At 39.4% G+C, this 17,003-nt stretch overlaps 1 protein-coding gene across 2 annotated transcripts in view; it reads right to left on the reverse strand.

Moving 5' to 3' along the window:
• The window catches only part of DPY19L1 (dpy-19 like C-mannosyltransferase 1), a 104,184-nt gene that overhangs the window by 85,531 nt on the left and 1,650 nt on the right, over positions 1 to 17,003 (reverse strand). For both annotated transcript variants that reach the window (XM_070511737.1, XM_014838758.3), the window contains exons 2-4: positions 5,506 to 5,530; positions 4,484 to 4,571; positions 776 to 913 (exon numbers count right to left, since the gene is read on the reverse strand). In XM_070511737.1, the coding sequence (XP_070367838.1) occupies positions 776 to 913; positions 4,484 to 4,571; positions 5,506 to 5,530 (251 nt within the window). The remainder of the gene's footprint in view (positions 1 to 775; positions 914 to 4,483; positions 4,572 to 5,505; positions 5,531 to 17,003) is intronic.

Consider the following 17,003-nt stretch of genomic DNA (forward strand, 5'->3'; position numbering starts at 1 on the left):
GCCCTGGAGAATGCTTAGGGATGTGTTAACTGAAGGCAGGGATGGTAAAGGAGAAGCCAAAACAAGTTACTGACATCACTGCCTTCCTCCCTCTCCTCCTGGGTAAGCCCACCGTTCCCCTACGCCTACCCAGAGAAAGGGCATTCAATTAAATAAAGACACAGAGGGAAAAGACATCATTTGACAAATGACATATAAAAGTAATGGTGCCCACTTGCTTTAATCCCTGTAAACACAGCAAATCTAGTTTTCACATTATCTAAACCATGCAATCATAATAATAGTTCCCATAAAATCAGTTAAAGCCCCCCAAAATTAATAATGATCCTTTTTCCATATTTCTTTCCAAGAAAAGATACGCATTGGAGCCAGCCCAGTGGCATAGTAGTTAAGTTTGCGCACTTCACTTCAGCGGCCCGCGGTTCACTGGTTCAGATCCCAGGCACGGACCTACCCACCACCTATCAAGCCACACTGTGGCTGGCGTCTGTCCCACATATAAAATAGAGGAAGACGGGCATAGATGTTAGCTCAAGGCCAATCTTCCTCAGCAAAAAGAGGAGGATTGGCAATGGATGTTAGCTTAGGGCTAATCTTCCTCAAAAAAAAAAAAATGAAAATTTTAAAAAACAAAAAAAGGATATGCAGTTTCTTTAAGAAAATGAGACAAAATTTAATATATTAAATTACACCTTAGATTTAGAATCAGCATTTAATACAAATAAAATTTTTAAAAAGTTTTAAAAAATCACAATTGAAAAATGTAACAACTTACCTCGGGGTAAAGATTGAACCTTTTTAATGTATTAATAACAAGAGGGTATTCAGTCAGCTTATCATTCATAATCATCCACACTCCATTCAAAAATGAGGGTGCCTCCACAATAGTCTTGAAGTAGGAATAATATAGTCCCTGAAATAAGCATATGTTAAAGTTATAATAAAAAGTACATAATTACTATTACTATGCCTCGTATTAGCTTAAAAAAATAACAAATACACTGCTTTTGAAAAACAAAGCAATCAAGCAAGTAATATCTACAATTAATTTCACTGGTTTTTGATCACCGATAAATGCTTAGAGTGCAAAAAACCTACATATTTTAGTATAACCTTGTCTTAATTTAAACAGTTGAGCTCAAAATAGCTTCAAAAACAGTTTCAACATTTAAAAAGTAATACAACTCAGATAGCATACTTCATTTAAGAAAACCTTATAACCCAAACTAATTTAAGTATTAGAAAGGGCTATCTTAGGAACAGGGTGAGCAAGTGGTTTATTATGGAACTTTAGCTTACCCTAAACCAAGAAATCTTCTCGAGCCAAAAATGTTCCCTACTAACTGCTTTTTGAATCCTCAAAATCATACTATCAGCCATTTTTCCTCCAGATTTATATGTAACAATGCAAATATATTAAGAAGGCTATATATTGATGCATTACATATAAATTACATTCAGATGTCAACTAATTTTGCAGATTATGTTCCTTCCCTTCAATTCAGCATAAGGTAAGAACCCTGGAGGACTGGGCTGTGGGGACGGAGGAGAGGGAGAGTGGTAGTACTCTCATTTTGAGGGAAATAAATAATTTTTTAGCTTGACATACTAATTAGGAAGGATATCAAGGTTGGAATAATACATAGGCTAAAGAAACAAGCAAGTACTAGAAGCCTTATGAGGGAGTATAAGTGGCAGTATAGGGCAAGACAGATGAACACAGGAAACAAACTCCATCCTCCATACAAGTCTGCCTAGAACTGTCCTGGTAGCCAGTACCATTAGCTGTCAACTCTAATATTCAATATTTTAAAAATATTTCCTATTGTACTTGGTTGAATAATATCCCCGAAAAGTTCAGGTCTACTAGAACCTGTGAATGTCACCTCATCTGCAATAGGTTCCTTGCAGATATAATCAAATTAAAAAGAGATCACAGGTGGACTCTAAATCCAATATAAGTGGTAATCTTTTTTTTTTTTCCTGCTTTATCTCCCCAAACCCCCCCGTACATAGTTGTATATCTTAGTTGCAGGTCCTTCTAGTAGTGGGATGTGGGACGCCGCCTCAACGTGGCCTGACGAGCAGTGCCATGTCTGCACCCAGGATCCGAACCGTGGGCCACTGCAGCAGAGCACGCAAACTTAACCACTCGGCCACGGAGGCGGCCCCCTGGTAATCTTATAATAAGATGGAAATTTAGACACAGAGACATAGGGGAAAATGCCACATGAAGATGAAGGCAGACACTGAAGTGACTGCATCTCCAACACAAGCCAAGGAACACCAAGGATTACAGGAAACCAGGAGAAGCTAGGAAGAGGCAAGGGAGCATTCTCCCCTAAAGCCTTCAGAGAGAAGGTGGCCATGCCCATGCCTTGATTTCAGACTTCTGGCCTCCACACTGAGAGACTAAATGTCTGCTCTTTTAAACCACCTAGTTTATTGTACTTTGTTATGGCAGCCCCAGGAAACTACTATAACCTACCCTGTTTTGTAGGTTTGATTTTGGAATCATGTAAATATCTTATTTAATTATAAAACAAAAATTTTCTTTTCTTCTTCTTCTCCCCAAAGCCCTCCCAGTATATAGTTGTATATTCTGGTTGTGAGTGCCTCTGGTTGTGCTATGTGGGACGCTGCCTCAGAATGGCATGATGAGTGGTGCCATGTCTGCACCCAGGATCCAAAACAGGGAAACCCTGGGCTGCTGAAGTGGAGCACTTGAACTTAACCACTTGGCCACAGGGCCGGCCCCTAAAATAGAAATTTTTACATCCCTAAATATCAAAAGAAAAGTAAAAGAAAGGAATTAACTATTTATCAAGTTGGGAGAGGATTTCATATAACTTTAACATACAGTAATTTTACTGTACACCCTAGAGGAATATATCCTCAAGTCAAAAAGAACTGAAAGAAAGCTTTCTATTGTTTCCAGTAATCATTTTTCCATTTTCCTAATAATACCTTTGGTACTTTTACGCCTCAAATATAAGTAATTTGAAACCAAGACTCTCAGGCTAACAGAAAAGATAAATTTAATATCAAATAAGTAAAACCATCTAATCCTAAATTTCAATTTAAAAATATAAATTAATGATTTATTTTCTCTTAAAATTGTTTCCTAATTCTATTTACTAAAAAAGCCTAGACATGATGGCCAATCTAGTATAAAACAGTAGCAATGAGCATCTCTCACACCAAAATTATGGTCTCTAAATACCATTTGCCACTGAAAGGAATGGGAGCTCCTTGGAAAACTGGATGATTCCAGCTCTGGAGAGGAAATATCTTGCAGTACCAGAAGGTTAGGAAGCTACAGAACACTAGTGAGGTCATGTCAAGGCGGCACAGAGCCAACTAAAAGGGCTCTCACTAGCTAAAGATAGGTAAGTTTACAAAACATGTTAAAGTCCATCAGATCATAATGATACTCCAAAAGAAGGGACTCCATTGGTCACCACTAGCTGAAAGATGCTAGGAACCAACCCATTTTTCTGAAAAGTGGCAAGTAAAAAGAAAGAATCAAGCATTTTCCTGTCTTTCCTATATGAAGTGTACCTCAGAGAAACAAAACAGGTATTGTGGGAAATTTCTTCTTTATGGAGGAATTATGGTTAATAAATGCAGGGGAAAAAAATAATAGAATAGATAGATAATCACCATTTGGCAGTTCTAAAGAAATAGCTGACCTAAGCAGATGGCTAGGCCATAATGGAGGGATCAGCATGACAACAGCTAAAGCCATTGATCAATCTTAACATCACAGAAAGTGAGACCACCACAGACGTTGTGCCTGTTGATATAGTACAGTAAGTGCACAGCACCACTTACCAACTATCCCTCCCAGAAAAAATCAAACCTTCAGCTACGAAGACGCTGATCTATCAATTTTCAGGAAACTTGAGACAATGGAACATAATAAACAACATGAATGACTGTAGGTAATTCTAGAGGACAAATGACCTGATTCTTCAACAAATAAATAACAAGAAAAAGAACAAAAATGAGAAGAGAAATTTATAGATTAAAAGACTTAAGAGACACATTAACTAAATGCAATGTATAGACATTGTTTGGATCCTGATTCAAACATACCAACACACAAACTGAAAAAAAAAAGGCAATCAGGTCTATTTAAACTCTGATGGATATTTGACAATATCAAGCAACTGCTGTTCATTGTTTTCAAGCGTGACAATGGTACTGCGTTAAAAAAAAAAAATCCTTTCTTTTGATCAAGATACATATGAAAGTATTCAGAGATGAAATGAGATGATGTCTCAGGTTTCCTTTAAAAGATGGGTGTGCAGATGTGTAGATGAAAGAAAAACGGCTGTGTGGTCAGTTGTTGAAGCTGGTGGATGGGTAGAGAGTTGTCTACTCTTTCTCCTTTGGAATATCTATGAAAATTTCTGTGACAGAAAGCTTAAAATTTATAGATTACTAAAATACTACAATAAAATACCACATGAAAACTAACCATTTCAGTGCGAAAAGCCATCTCCCTTTCCAACGTCGAGAGGTGAGAAAAATGACGATCATTTTCAAAGAGGTGTGTAATATGGCTCCTGCAAAAGCAAAAGACAACAAAGCAGCAGCGCTGAAACTTAGACAAAGCATTATTTTTAAAAGAAACTCTCAAAGAAAAAGTAAAATTATCTACAAATTTGCAGATAATTTTATAATAAAACTCATACAATGGCATCCATATTTGTTTTTCCACTCAGCATGTCTTACATTTCTACTAAAATTTTGTTCAGTAAGAAAACACATTCAAATTAGTTTTTTAAATCAGAATGGGGGCCAGCCCGGTGGCATAGTGGTTAAGTTCATGTACTCCACAGTGGGGGCCCAGGGTTCGCTGGTTTGGATCCCAGACACGGACCTACACATCGCTCAATCAAGCCATGCTGTGGCAGCATCCTACATACAAAATGAAGGAGGACTGGCATAGATGTTAGCTCAGGGACAATCTTCCTCAATCAAAAAGAGAAAGATTGGCAGTGGATGTTAGCTCAGGGTCAATCTTCCTCATACACACACACACACACACACACACACACACACACACACAAACCTATAAAATCAGAATGAACCAGAATAATGATATTTTAAGTCAAGTACAATAAAATTATAGATTAAACTATAAATGTCACTGGATTACCATTTCAGAAATGTCTGATTAATGAAATTCATATTTCTCTCTACCCAGAAGATTAAAAAAAATTAATCTTCCTCTCAACACAAACACTATATTAATGTTAAGAAAAGGAGAGTCTCAAATATAACCTCTTTAATAATAGATCTCTTTTTTTATTAAAAAATTATATTATTCTGACCCTGATTTAGCAATTAAACTACTTTTGCAGATTACTGTGTCACATGTGATAATATACATTCATCCTTAACATACTGAAATTATTCCCTTATATATATGGGAAATAGCTTTGGTAAGTTATAAACATCCTCATAAAATACACCATAGGAGAAAAACAGTCTTACCAGTGCAACACTGCTGCGAAGGCGGCTGGAAGAAAAAACAAATTTAAATTACTATGTCAGCATACAGAAACGCTTCCACCTTACAGAAAAGCATTCCAAAGATAAGCACCAGCACCGTGAAGTTTGGGATGTGTAAATGTTGGACTCTTAGGGATTAGGGAAAGAATACTGACTCTCTGAAAGAAGCCCCAGGTATGCTTAAAATACCAATAGACTCGACTATAAAGGAATTAGGCATATACTTACAATTTTCATTCACTCACTCATTCAACAAAATATATGAAGGACAATTATTTGCCAAAAAATACACAAGGTACTCTCAGATGGAAACTTCCATAAACAGAAGTGCCAGAGGAATAGAACCAACGGTGGGAGGGAACTTAGAATAAAGAAACATGGTAACCTCAGGGAACAGGACTGGGGATGAATAAAAAGAGGAACTGCCACATTTTATATAGTGCTTCAATATCTGAATTTTCATAACAAATTTGACTATTTTTTAAACAAATTTAATATGAAACAAGTAAAGAAAGAAGGAAGAGATGGAGGGGGAAAGAAAGAAAAGGTAAGAGAGAGCAAACAAGTTAGTAATAAAATCAGTCTCATGAGAATCAATACTTTGCTTTCTGTCCAAGTACAAAGAACATATTAAGATGAATCCAGAAAATGCCATTCAGTTTTCCTATATCACAAGATTCATCTTATCACAGGCTTGATTAAATAATCACTATCTAAGGAAATGAACTATGAAAATACTCTTAGAAATAAAAACCTGCCAGCTCAGATCTTGTTGCCTTATTCTTAAAGAAGTATTTATATTTTAAAAACTTAAAAAATACATTTTGTCTAGGAGATATTAATGGTTATAAAAGACAGAGAGTTACTTTCTAGATCATTGAAATTGCAAATATTTAACTAGGTTTGTCATTTGACGTTTGTTTGTATATGGTACTTTGATCTGAAATTTTATTTTTTTCCTATTGACAAATCTACCACCCACTTCCTTTTTGGTTTCTGCCTTTAAAGACTTCATCTACCATAATAAAATTTGGGTTTTATTTTCTCAGTGATCTAACTATCATGTTCTGACAAATCATTCTTCTCTCACTGAATGTAAATGCTACCTTTATCATACTGAAGACTTGTCACAATTTATACTTTGGTAATACCTTTGAGATTATAATTGGGATTTCATTTCTAAATTAACTTGGGAAGAATGTACATGTTGACAATATAAACCTGTATATTCATGTTCATAAACATGGTATATGGACCATGTTCAATTATTCAACTTAGTTTTCAATTGCCCTTGAGAAAAATCCTACTAGTAAATACATAATTCATAGTTAATTCATATTTCTTATAAAGTCTTTCTTGGGAGTTTAAGATTTTTTTCCTGCTAATACCCATGAAGTCTTTTTTCATTATATTTTACTGGATATTGTTAAGGTATTTACTTTTGAAGCATATTTATTTTGTAATATATTTATTTTTGGCTCATTTATTAAACTATTAATTCTTAATAGTTTTTTGGTTTACCATCTTCGATTCTCACATTAAATAATATTATTTAAAAATGATAATTTTGTTCCTCTTTTATAATTTTACTCTTAGTTTCTTCTTTTGACAATAATAATAAACTTCTAGAATACCGCTAAATAATTCTGATAAAAGAGGGCATCCTGGCTTCGGCTGATTTTAACAGCAATGCCTTTCACATTATGCCTTTAAATGAGACTTTGACCTTCACAATTCTGGAGGGATAAATAGGATTTCCCAAGGTCATCATCTCTCTGCTTCCTCAGAATACCACAATTTCTCAGGAGAAGGACAGAAGGTACAAAGCGGCCTTTGGTGCCTTCCTTTGATTCCTTTAATTCAATCCTTGCAGTACGAGTGTAGACAATTCTTGGGAGTTCTTGGCATTTGGATGGCACTCTTTCATAGTCTCCGGAGTTAATTCCTAATCTGCTCAATGTTTTGGATTCCTTTATTTGTTTCAATTTAGTAATAATAAAAGCCACTAACATTTGAATTTTTATTACATGCCAGGTACTTTTTAAGTGGTTTACTTGAGCTAACTTAATAAATTCTTACAACTATCCTATGTGGTGGGTACAAATACTTCCCCAGGCTACAGATGAGAAATTGAGGCCCAGAGAACTTTAGTAACTTGCTCAAGGAAACAAAGTGGGTAAACAGAGAAAAGGAGGTTGGAGGCAGGACTTCTGGCCTGAGAGCCATGCACCGCAAGGTCTCCTGCGGAGGATGGAGAGGGTGAGACCAAGGATGAGGCCTCCTTACCCTAAAGGATCACTCCTCTTCCCTTTTTTAGTATTTTAAATATAAAAGGGGAAAAAAGTGGCAATTCATCTGTTGATAATATGTTTTATAGAAACTATTAATTTTATATAAAAATGTAGAGCTATGCTTTATTCAAAATTGAAATAAATTATACATATATGTCATTTGAAAATGAAAGCCCCAGTGAAGCAGATACTGCCTTGTGAGCATATAACTTAAGCATAAAGACATAAAATGACAAAACTTCTAAAGGCACCCCCAAAGAGCTTTTCTTGCCTCTCGCCTACAGAAAAGATTATATATGATTTTCTCTAAATTTATTCCAGTGATGTCAGCCCTGTCTATAGTCTTTTGGGAGTGCCACAAAATTGATAATCCCTTTTTTCCATTTAACACATATGCTATTTTTTTTGTCATTCTAAGATACTGAGGTAAATACAGCATGTTTTTTTAAAAATAAGAACATAAAAAAACTTTCAAAAAATCCAAACCTATTCCGTAAGAAAAAAGTATTCAAGGAAAGGCTTGCTTTGTAATCTAATTCAAAAGATTCCAATCCAATGGCTGAGAATTTTGAATGATTCTTAAGTTTAGCTGGAAGCATATAAATTATCAACACTCTGCAACTAAATTGGACACTCCTTCCACTTTCTGATTAAGGAAATTTTGTACTAGATTATATGTTTCATTGTATCAATTTTCTGTCCTACAGGATTTGAGCCAGCCACTTCACTGAAAATTATTCTATTATTAGAATCTTGTTTAAACAAAACAGAAAGTAACTCCCCGAGGGTAGAAACAATGTTTTACTCAACTTTACTCTAGTACTTAGCAGGAGGCAAGGACATAGCCCAACTCAAATGCCTGCTGAATTAATGTGTACAATTTGATATAGTTAAGGGGGGAAAGGAAATGATCCTAAATCATGTCCACATAATAAGCCAAAGTTGAATATACTTTAATGGATAGATGCACAAACACACTCATCTGCAGGTAACAGTTTTTGGTTTTGCTTTTATTTTCGCAAAAATGGAGTTCCCTTTGACTTAGTGCAAATTAGACCCCTGTCTACATGCAGCCGGCTGCCCAAGCCTCCAGTTCTTGGCCTCAAAGCCCAGCACAGCCAGGGAACTGGGGTAGAGGACAGGGAGCGAGCCAGGGGCTCCCCTGAGTGAGGTTCCCATGCTCCCTCTGACACTCGCTCCTTCTAGCCACAATTCCCAAAGCCAGTCTCATCTACTGTTCTTCCCCTCCCTCCAGATCGCCCCACCCGGGCAAGTCCAGTGTCCTCGGAATGTGGGGAGCAGACACCCCCTGCCCCCATCCTCCTGCCTGGCCCACAGCAGTCAGCAGCAGTAAGGAGGGCGGAAGGAACGGAGAAAGAAATGGGAGATTGCGTTCTGCGCAATCCTCAAGGGCTCCCAAACCAATTCCCTGTGGGCCCAGCCCCAAGCTCCCTGACGCCTCTCGCCTCCTCTCCCAGCCTCCTCCTGGAAGCCACCCCACACTAGCAGGTGACTCAGAAGTCCTGGGTCCCTCCCCAGACACACCCGCCCCCCTCCCCAGGATTGCTGGGAAGTAGGGCCCTGCAATCTGCATTTTTAAAGAGTTCACAGCTGAGTCTCCTGCAAACTAAAGTTCGAGACCCCCTGTCCTTCTTTCTCTCTTCCTCCTCCTCAAGCTGTAAGAGCAAAAGCTATGAAGCCAGCATGGGCTGCCTTGCCTTCGTCCCTCCGTGGTAACCTGCAGGGGGCTCTCCTGCAACTGCAGCCGCGACATGTATCTCTGACCACGAATACATTTTCCCATCACGTTACATGTTCTTCCTTACACGTGTACTTCATCACCAGCGTTTGACTTAAAATTCAGAGAGCACCTTCGTAAACTCTCTCATTTGATTCTCACAACCAAGCTTCCAAGTATTTATTCCCATTTTACAAATGCTGGGCTTCCAAGCGGTACACAGCTGGCAAATGGCAAGAACTACCTGAACCCAAGGGTTCTGATTCCAAACCTCAGTTTCTTTCCTCCATGACAGAGCTGCCTCCTTTCCCACTTGTGGGCATTTGGTGGCCTCATCTTGTAACATATTTATACGAGAAATATATTTTAAGTCCAAAATGACTTGCAAAATTTAAAAATGCAACTTATTCCTAAATTGAGGTTAATCCATACTTAAAGCATTCTAAAGAGTTTTAGCCTCCCTAACCCTCAAGTGACAAAATGACATAAAAAAGAGGTTAAGGATGCTCCATAAATCTTTTGGACAAGGTTTCCAAATAAACCTTGACAAGTTCTATCTCGACCCCTTCCTAATATTACTAACCATTTCTTATTGTTCTCAAGGGTCCCATCAGAGTTTAAGTTTGTTTCCAGAAGCTGAAGTGACCAGTAGATAATGTCCCCGTTCCACATCAACAATTCATCCTGGAGAACACAGTCAATTTCCAAATGTACAGATCTAAGCATCTCCTCCTCTGTTTGAAAAGTCCCACGACTTCCCACAACTCACACCACGGAGCCCACACTCTATTTCCAGCTAATCCCCACCACACACCCTTCATGCTGGCTGCACTGGGCAACCATCCCCTAAGGTACCAAGTGCTTTAACGATGGCATGCCTTTGCTCCTGCCTGAAAACTCCTAACTCGTCCTTCAGAGTCAAAGGAATTCAAATGTGGCATTTTGTGAAGCCCGTCCTGCCACCTTAGCTATAACACTTTTATTATGGCACCTAAATAGCTAGTCATACACACAATAATTTTCTCTGCCAGAATGCAAAGGCCTTGAGGCTGAGCTTGTGTTTAATTCACCTTAACATCTACATCTCCTAGCATTGTGCCCACTACCTCACCGGGTTGAAGCGTTAAATGACTATCACCAGGTAAGAGAAATTATAGGATGTACTCAATAAAACAAAAACTTAAACACCTAAAGACAATGTCTAAGCACTTCAAACTGCTCAAAGACTTCCCATTACATGAAAAATTATATATTACAATAAAATTAATACATTAAAAAAGAAATCATATTTCTATAGTACCTGAAATGAAACAAATCCCAGTTTCTGTGTAGTGAACTAACGAGTGAAAAGACATTCTTTAGTTTGGGAAAGAGAAAACCATCATGGATACCACAAGCTCAGCTCCTTCCTTCTTCCTAGCACCTAGATTTTTGTGTGTTATGAGTGCTTTACAGTCAACAAGTAGCTACATGCTTACCACATGCACAACACATTTTCCTAGAAACCAAGAACAACGTTAAAAAAATGTTAGCCAACATCTGTGCTCTTAAAGATAAAATCTTGGAGAGATAAGACTTAGATACATAAAATAATGAGAGAAGACATTAGGCACTCAAGCAAATGGCACAAAGTCTACGAACTGTAAGAAATCTGAGAAGGCAGACCAGTGATGAACTTCTCAGGGCAGGGTTTACTAAAGTGGGATGGGGGAGGGGCGGAGGGTGTGGAGTCTCAAACATGATTACAACTTCTGTGAGGATTTATCGTGGGTAGCCAGAAAAGAAGACAGCTACAATAAAGCTGGATGTGGATTTCCACCCAACAGGACAAAAGAATTCCCATCACTAATACTGATGGTACAGAACACAAATGATAATGACAATAATGAAATAACATTTATTGAGGGCCCGCTCACTGTATAGAGAGTATGTCAGGCTCTCAGAGCTCCAGGAACACCAGGAAGGGAGTCTGGCAGAACTTTCCAAGCAGTGGGGCCTGCAGTGCCAAGAATGCGAGTGCCAGAGTCCTGAAGGCCAGTAACCTCCAGGCTTTGAAGAGATCATTTATCCCCCGAGCCCATGCCACACAAATATTATCATTTTATACACGTGCCGCGATGTGAAAAAAGCTGGGAAGCACTGAGGTAATCACTAAAGAAACAAAGCGAGTTTCAGAGAGAACATCATAACGCAGCAATAGAGAGCCACAGTAGTCTAAACCCTGTTATTGCATTAGAATCATCAGGGGCACTAAAGAAAACAGAGATACTGGAGTATTCATCCAAGCCCTACATCTGAAACTCCAGGGATTTTTTTTATCACAAGTGATTCTGACGTACAAGGTTAATTATCACTAGTACAGAAATGACTGGAACAAAATCCAGGTAGTTGCACAAAATTTAACGTGAGAACTAGGTCCTTTGTATTCCAAGTGTCCTCCAGCAGTAACTGTATCACCTGAGAGCTTGCTAGAAATGCAGATTCTCAGGCCCCATCCCAGACGCCCTGACTCCAAACCTGTATTTTAACACGACCCCTCAGGTGACTTACAAACACATTTAAGGGCAATGTCTCAACACTGACAGCACCCTGGAATCACCTGGGAGCTCTGAACATTGCTTGGTCTGGCACTGGGGAGATTCTAATGTGCAACCAGGGTTGAGAACACTGATCTAGGAGGAGCCTGTTAAGATTGCCTTCCTCGGCCCCACCCTCAGAGATCTCAATTCAACACATCTCACTTGGGGCTTGGAAATCTACATTTTTAACAATTTTTATTAGGAAAAAGCAAATATAAACTCAAACCATACTCCAAAGGAGAAACTGTCAAGATCCTGACAGCTGAAAACAGTGATTAAGACAGGGAAAGAATTAAAATTAAAAATCACATTCTTTTTACCTTCCCTGATAAGAAAGTCATTCTTAGGAAATATTGTTTTGATTCTAAATGACTTATAAGGAATTTAGCCTGAGTCTCATTTTCACCAAATGTGAAATGAGGGGTTTTTACTTCCTTCTCTCTCTTCCTAGCGCTTAACGACCTTGTACAGCAACAACTGTCACCTCTAATAACTTGGGACTTCACACTCTCCGAGGTGCCTCCGTGGTTATTTTGTTTGCGTTTTGATCTTCCTACTCGCCAAACAAAAAGTCTCTCGGTAGGTTGGGCCTTTTAATTGTTGACAGATGTTCTTGACAAGCCAAGAGACCTTGACTTCAATCCCAAACTTCACCCAGCGAACTCACTAACAACGTCAGGCCACTCGCCTGGCCTACTTTAGCTTCCTCATATGTAGAATTCCAGGAGGTAACCTTTAAGTTCTATATTTTTATGAAATTTCCATGAAGATCAAAGGTGAGAAGAGAGTGAGAAATAAGGTCTTATTTAAAAAAAAAAAAAACTTGAACATCTCACAAATGTCTCAAAGGTCACATGTCCAAGATAGAATTCTTGATATTTTCCCTCAAACCTGTCCCCTCACCCACACCCCTAGTCTTCACCATCTCCATGAATGCCACCCTCATTTTCCCAGTTACAGCAGCCAAAAACCCACCGTTCTTCCTTTTCCTTCAACCTAAGCCCAATTCACCAGCAAGTCCTACCATTTCTATCTCCAAAATAAATCTTGAATCCACCCCTTCATCAAAGCCAACAATTCCCTCGCTGGATGCCTGCCAGAGCCTCCTCAGTGGTCTCTCTCCACTCCTGTCCTTGCACTGCCACAACCCATTTTCCCCAAAGCAGATTTCTCAAAATAAAAATTAAATCACCTCACTCTCCTGTCCAACACTCCTCAATGGCTTCCCATCGCACTAGGAATAAAACGGAAGCTCCTTATGGAGCTCTGGTTGTGCTCATCTCACACTGATGCTCCGCCACCCTCTCTCCTTTCAGCACACCGAGCTCCGCTCTGCCTTAGCACCTGCTGGAGGCTCCATGCACAATGCCCTTCCTCTCTTCCTCTATACAGTGTGAATCTTCCTGCCTGCGGGGCTCGGCTTTAAGGCTACCTCCCAGAAGCCTTTCCTGACCCTCTTTAAAGTGGGTATTCCCTGTTTTTTTCTATCTCAGTCACTGTTTTCTTTCCTCCACTGCAGTTACTGCAATGTGCAATTATTTTTATTTGCTGCCTCCCCCCCCCCCAGCCCCTGCCCCACCTTCTAGAAGGGATGGTCCATGGAGGCAGCTATCTTGTTCTCCAACAACTAGAACCTGGCATAACAGGCATTCAATAATTGAGAAATGTAAATGAAGCTACTTTTATTTTACATATATTATCTTATTAACTCTTTGCCATAACCAGGTGAAGCATTTATTATCCCCATTTTAAAGATAAAGCAACTAAGAGCCAGAAATATTAAGAGATCTATAGCTTTCAAGTGCAGAAACAGGATTCAAATGCAGGTCAGCACTGAGATGCCTATGGTACTTCAGACGCCACACTGCCTCCTACCCATCCCAGCTCCCAACACCTCGACCCGACCCTCTGCCTACACCCAGTTTCTTACCCCTTCTGCCCCTAAGATGTCATGTGTTTCCCATTATATAGGCTTCCCAGTACTCATAAGTTGTAGATAATAAAAGCAGTGGCAATTTTGCCTCCCCAGGGACATCTGCCACTATTTGGAGACATTTTGTTTGTCACAACTGGGGAGGTGCTACTGGAAGCTAATAGGTAGAGGCCAGGGATGCTGCTAAACATCCCACAATGCACAGGACACTACCCCCAAAGACTTATTTGACCCAAAATGTCATAGTGCTGAGACTGAGAAGCCTTGCCAATAAAGAACCAGCTTAGAGCAGGGGTGCAGTTGCCACAGACCACAGGAACCAGGCAGGTAATGTAAATGAGTCATATAGGACAGGTGTAAGGGAAAAAAACCAGTAGTTTTTATCATCTATCTTTTCCATATTCAGGTTACATTTTTTATTATGTTTTGTAAGCAGCATCTTACACTACAGTTTTTCACCACAGGCATGCCTCGCTCACATGTTTAACATGTATATTCTTCACTTCCACGAAGGCAAGTACCCCTTCCATTTTTCCTTGAAACACAGAGCCCTCTCCAGCTATTCCTGTCTTCCCTCTTTTGATAAGGAACGTGGGCATAAGAAACATGTCACTCTTCTCTCAGCTGTAATTAAAATACAGCCGTATCCGATGATAAATGGCAACTCACAGCCCCAGTTTTGGGAAAACAATAGAGACTAGGAGAAAATCTGGCAAACTGAACTGTGTCCCCATTTAAAAGAGGGGAAGAGGTAAATTATAATACCGGGGGATTGCTGCCATGCAGGAACGTCAGCTCAGTGATGCCAGTCTGCTTCTGCGGAGAGGTACGACATCAGACTTTGAAACCACTGATGCTTCCCTCCACCTCACCCCACTCCCGGATTCTGATTCAACTGCTCTGATGTATGGCTTGGCTATGGGAATTGTTTAAGCTCCCAGGTGACTCTAGTATACAGCCAAGACTGGGAACCAGCAGTCTAGTCCAGGTCTCCCACTTTCACACGTGTACAAACGGAGGCTTAGAGAAGCTAAGTGCTCTGCTCAGGCACCCAACTGGTTTGAAACAGGTATAGAAGTAGAAACAGTTCTTCTAAGGCAGTGTTTTCAAATTGCGGGTCATAACACTAGATCATGAAATCAATGTAATGATTTAGAAACAGCATTTTTTTAAAAGGACAGAATAGTAAAATCAGAGTGCATTGTACCTTATAGAGATAAGTGTTATTACACGATTCTTTGTTTTAAATATATGCACATATGTGCTGGTTAATCCCATATGCCTTTTCAAATCATTCTCCTCCCTTCTCTGCTTTGTTACCAGACCCAGGAGGATGACCCTACAGAATGATTCAGCTGGGCCCCTTGCCTGAGAGTTTCCAGTTGGTCAGCCAGTAAGAGGCACCAGCTGGAGATGAGGATGGGAGGAGTGTGTGGGGTCGCTCTCATTCTCCTGCAGAGCCAGAGATGGCAGCACCTTCTCATTGTTGACAGGCCCTGCGTGCTTCAATGTCCTTTGTGGGTTCCTTAAACATGCTCACACTTTTGAAAATAAGTCCACTTATTAAATCTATTTCCTGCCAGGACACTGACATACATAAATAGATCAACAGACAGACAGACATGTGCCTAAATGTACTGGACTGCATTTTCAGAAGTGTGAGCAGATGTAACACAAATCGTATTGCTTACTGTGGGCTGTGGTCAAAAAAGTTGGAGAAACACTGCCTCCCCTGGCTGATACAGGGAGCTACTGGGTTGAAACTTCTAAAAATAAACATTTTAAGAACAATTCTTTATGACTGTTACCATTAAATAATAAATAATGTCCAAAAATAAGAAAAGCATATATGTTTATTAAAATGGATTTTTTAACAGTGCTTAACCCTGCCCAACAGCAGAAAGGGCCACTTTGGTAGATTAGCACATATGGAGGAGATGAGAGAAACTGAACTAGGGACCCTTACTCAGTGTCTTAACTCTTAAAAATTTGTGCTTCTGCCAGGGAGCCTCAAGGTATAGTATCTTCCTAAACATAAAAAAAGCAATTTTTGTCATAGTAACGTCCCATACTAAAAAACTGTACAGTGTCAGCTCAACTCTCACCCATTCTGAGAATAAGTGGGGAAGAAGAGAGGAAATGAGTCAGCTTTCAAAAATGTCTAAACTCTGATCCTCTTTGCAGGCCCAAGCATATGGGGCCAAAGAAAGAACCAAACATCCCAGGTTCAATCATTCTCCAGAATTCTCTCTCAAGCTGCCCCACAGCTTCCTGTAGATGATTAGCAAGGACACAAAGTCTCTAGACCTTAGTCTGGTCATCGAACATCCATACATCTGATGGCCAGCGACACCCAAGAACATGGGACAGCTCCTTCATTGTACCTCCTTCCAATGCCCAAAAAGGTAAGTCAAGTAAAGTAACACAGTCTTATATTAACACAAAACTGTATTTAGCTATGAGCACTACTAAATTCAAATATAAGCCATCCAATATAAGAAGATTCAACGGAAATGCAATTACAAGAAAATACACATGCACAAAAGAAAATGCAATAGATATTATTCTGTGATTTGTTACTATAACCTCCCTGAAGAAGTGATGCCATTCCATATTTCACCATAAAGTGGTGAATGTTGATATTAACCATTCAAGAAGAATGCCACTTCATTCTGTCACCAGACCTCAAATCAGTATTACGCATGTGCTTTTATAACAACTAAAACTTGTTAAATGCTTTAGATGCAAAGTGCCTTCCCATATATTACCCACGCCTTCTAGTTCTGCTCCTCAGGACATGCCCAGGGAGTAAGTAGGACAGGTAACAATCCCACATCACAGGGAAGGAAAGGTCTGCAAAGGAAATAATTTGAAACTGAAACCCAACTGAACCACTGTGCACTGGAGCTGGAGCCCATCTCATCGCCTGTCCCATGCTG

This window comes from Equus asinus, chromosome 1 (genome assembly GCF_041296235.1).
Source record: "Equus asinus isolate D_3611 breed Donkey chromosome 1, EquAss-T2T_v2, whole genome shotgun sequence".
NCBI classification, from domain to species: Eukaryota; Metazoa; Chordata; class Mammalia; order Perissodactyla; family Equidae; genus Equus; species Equus asinus.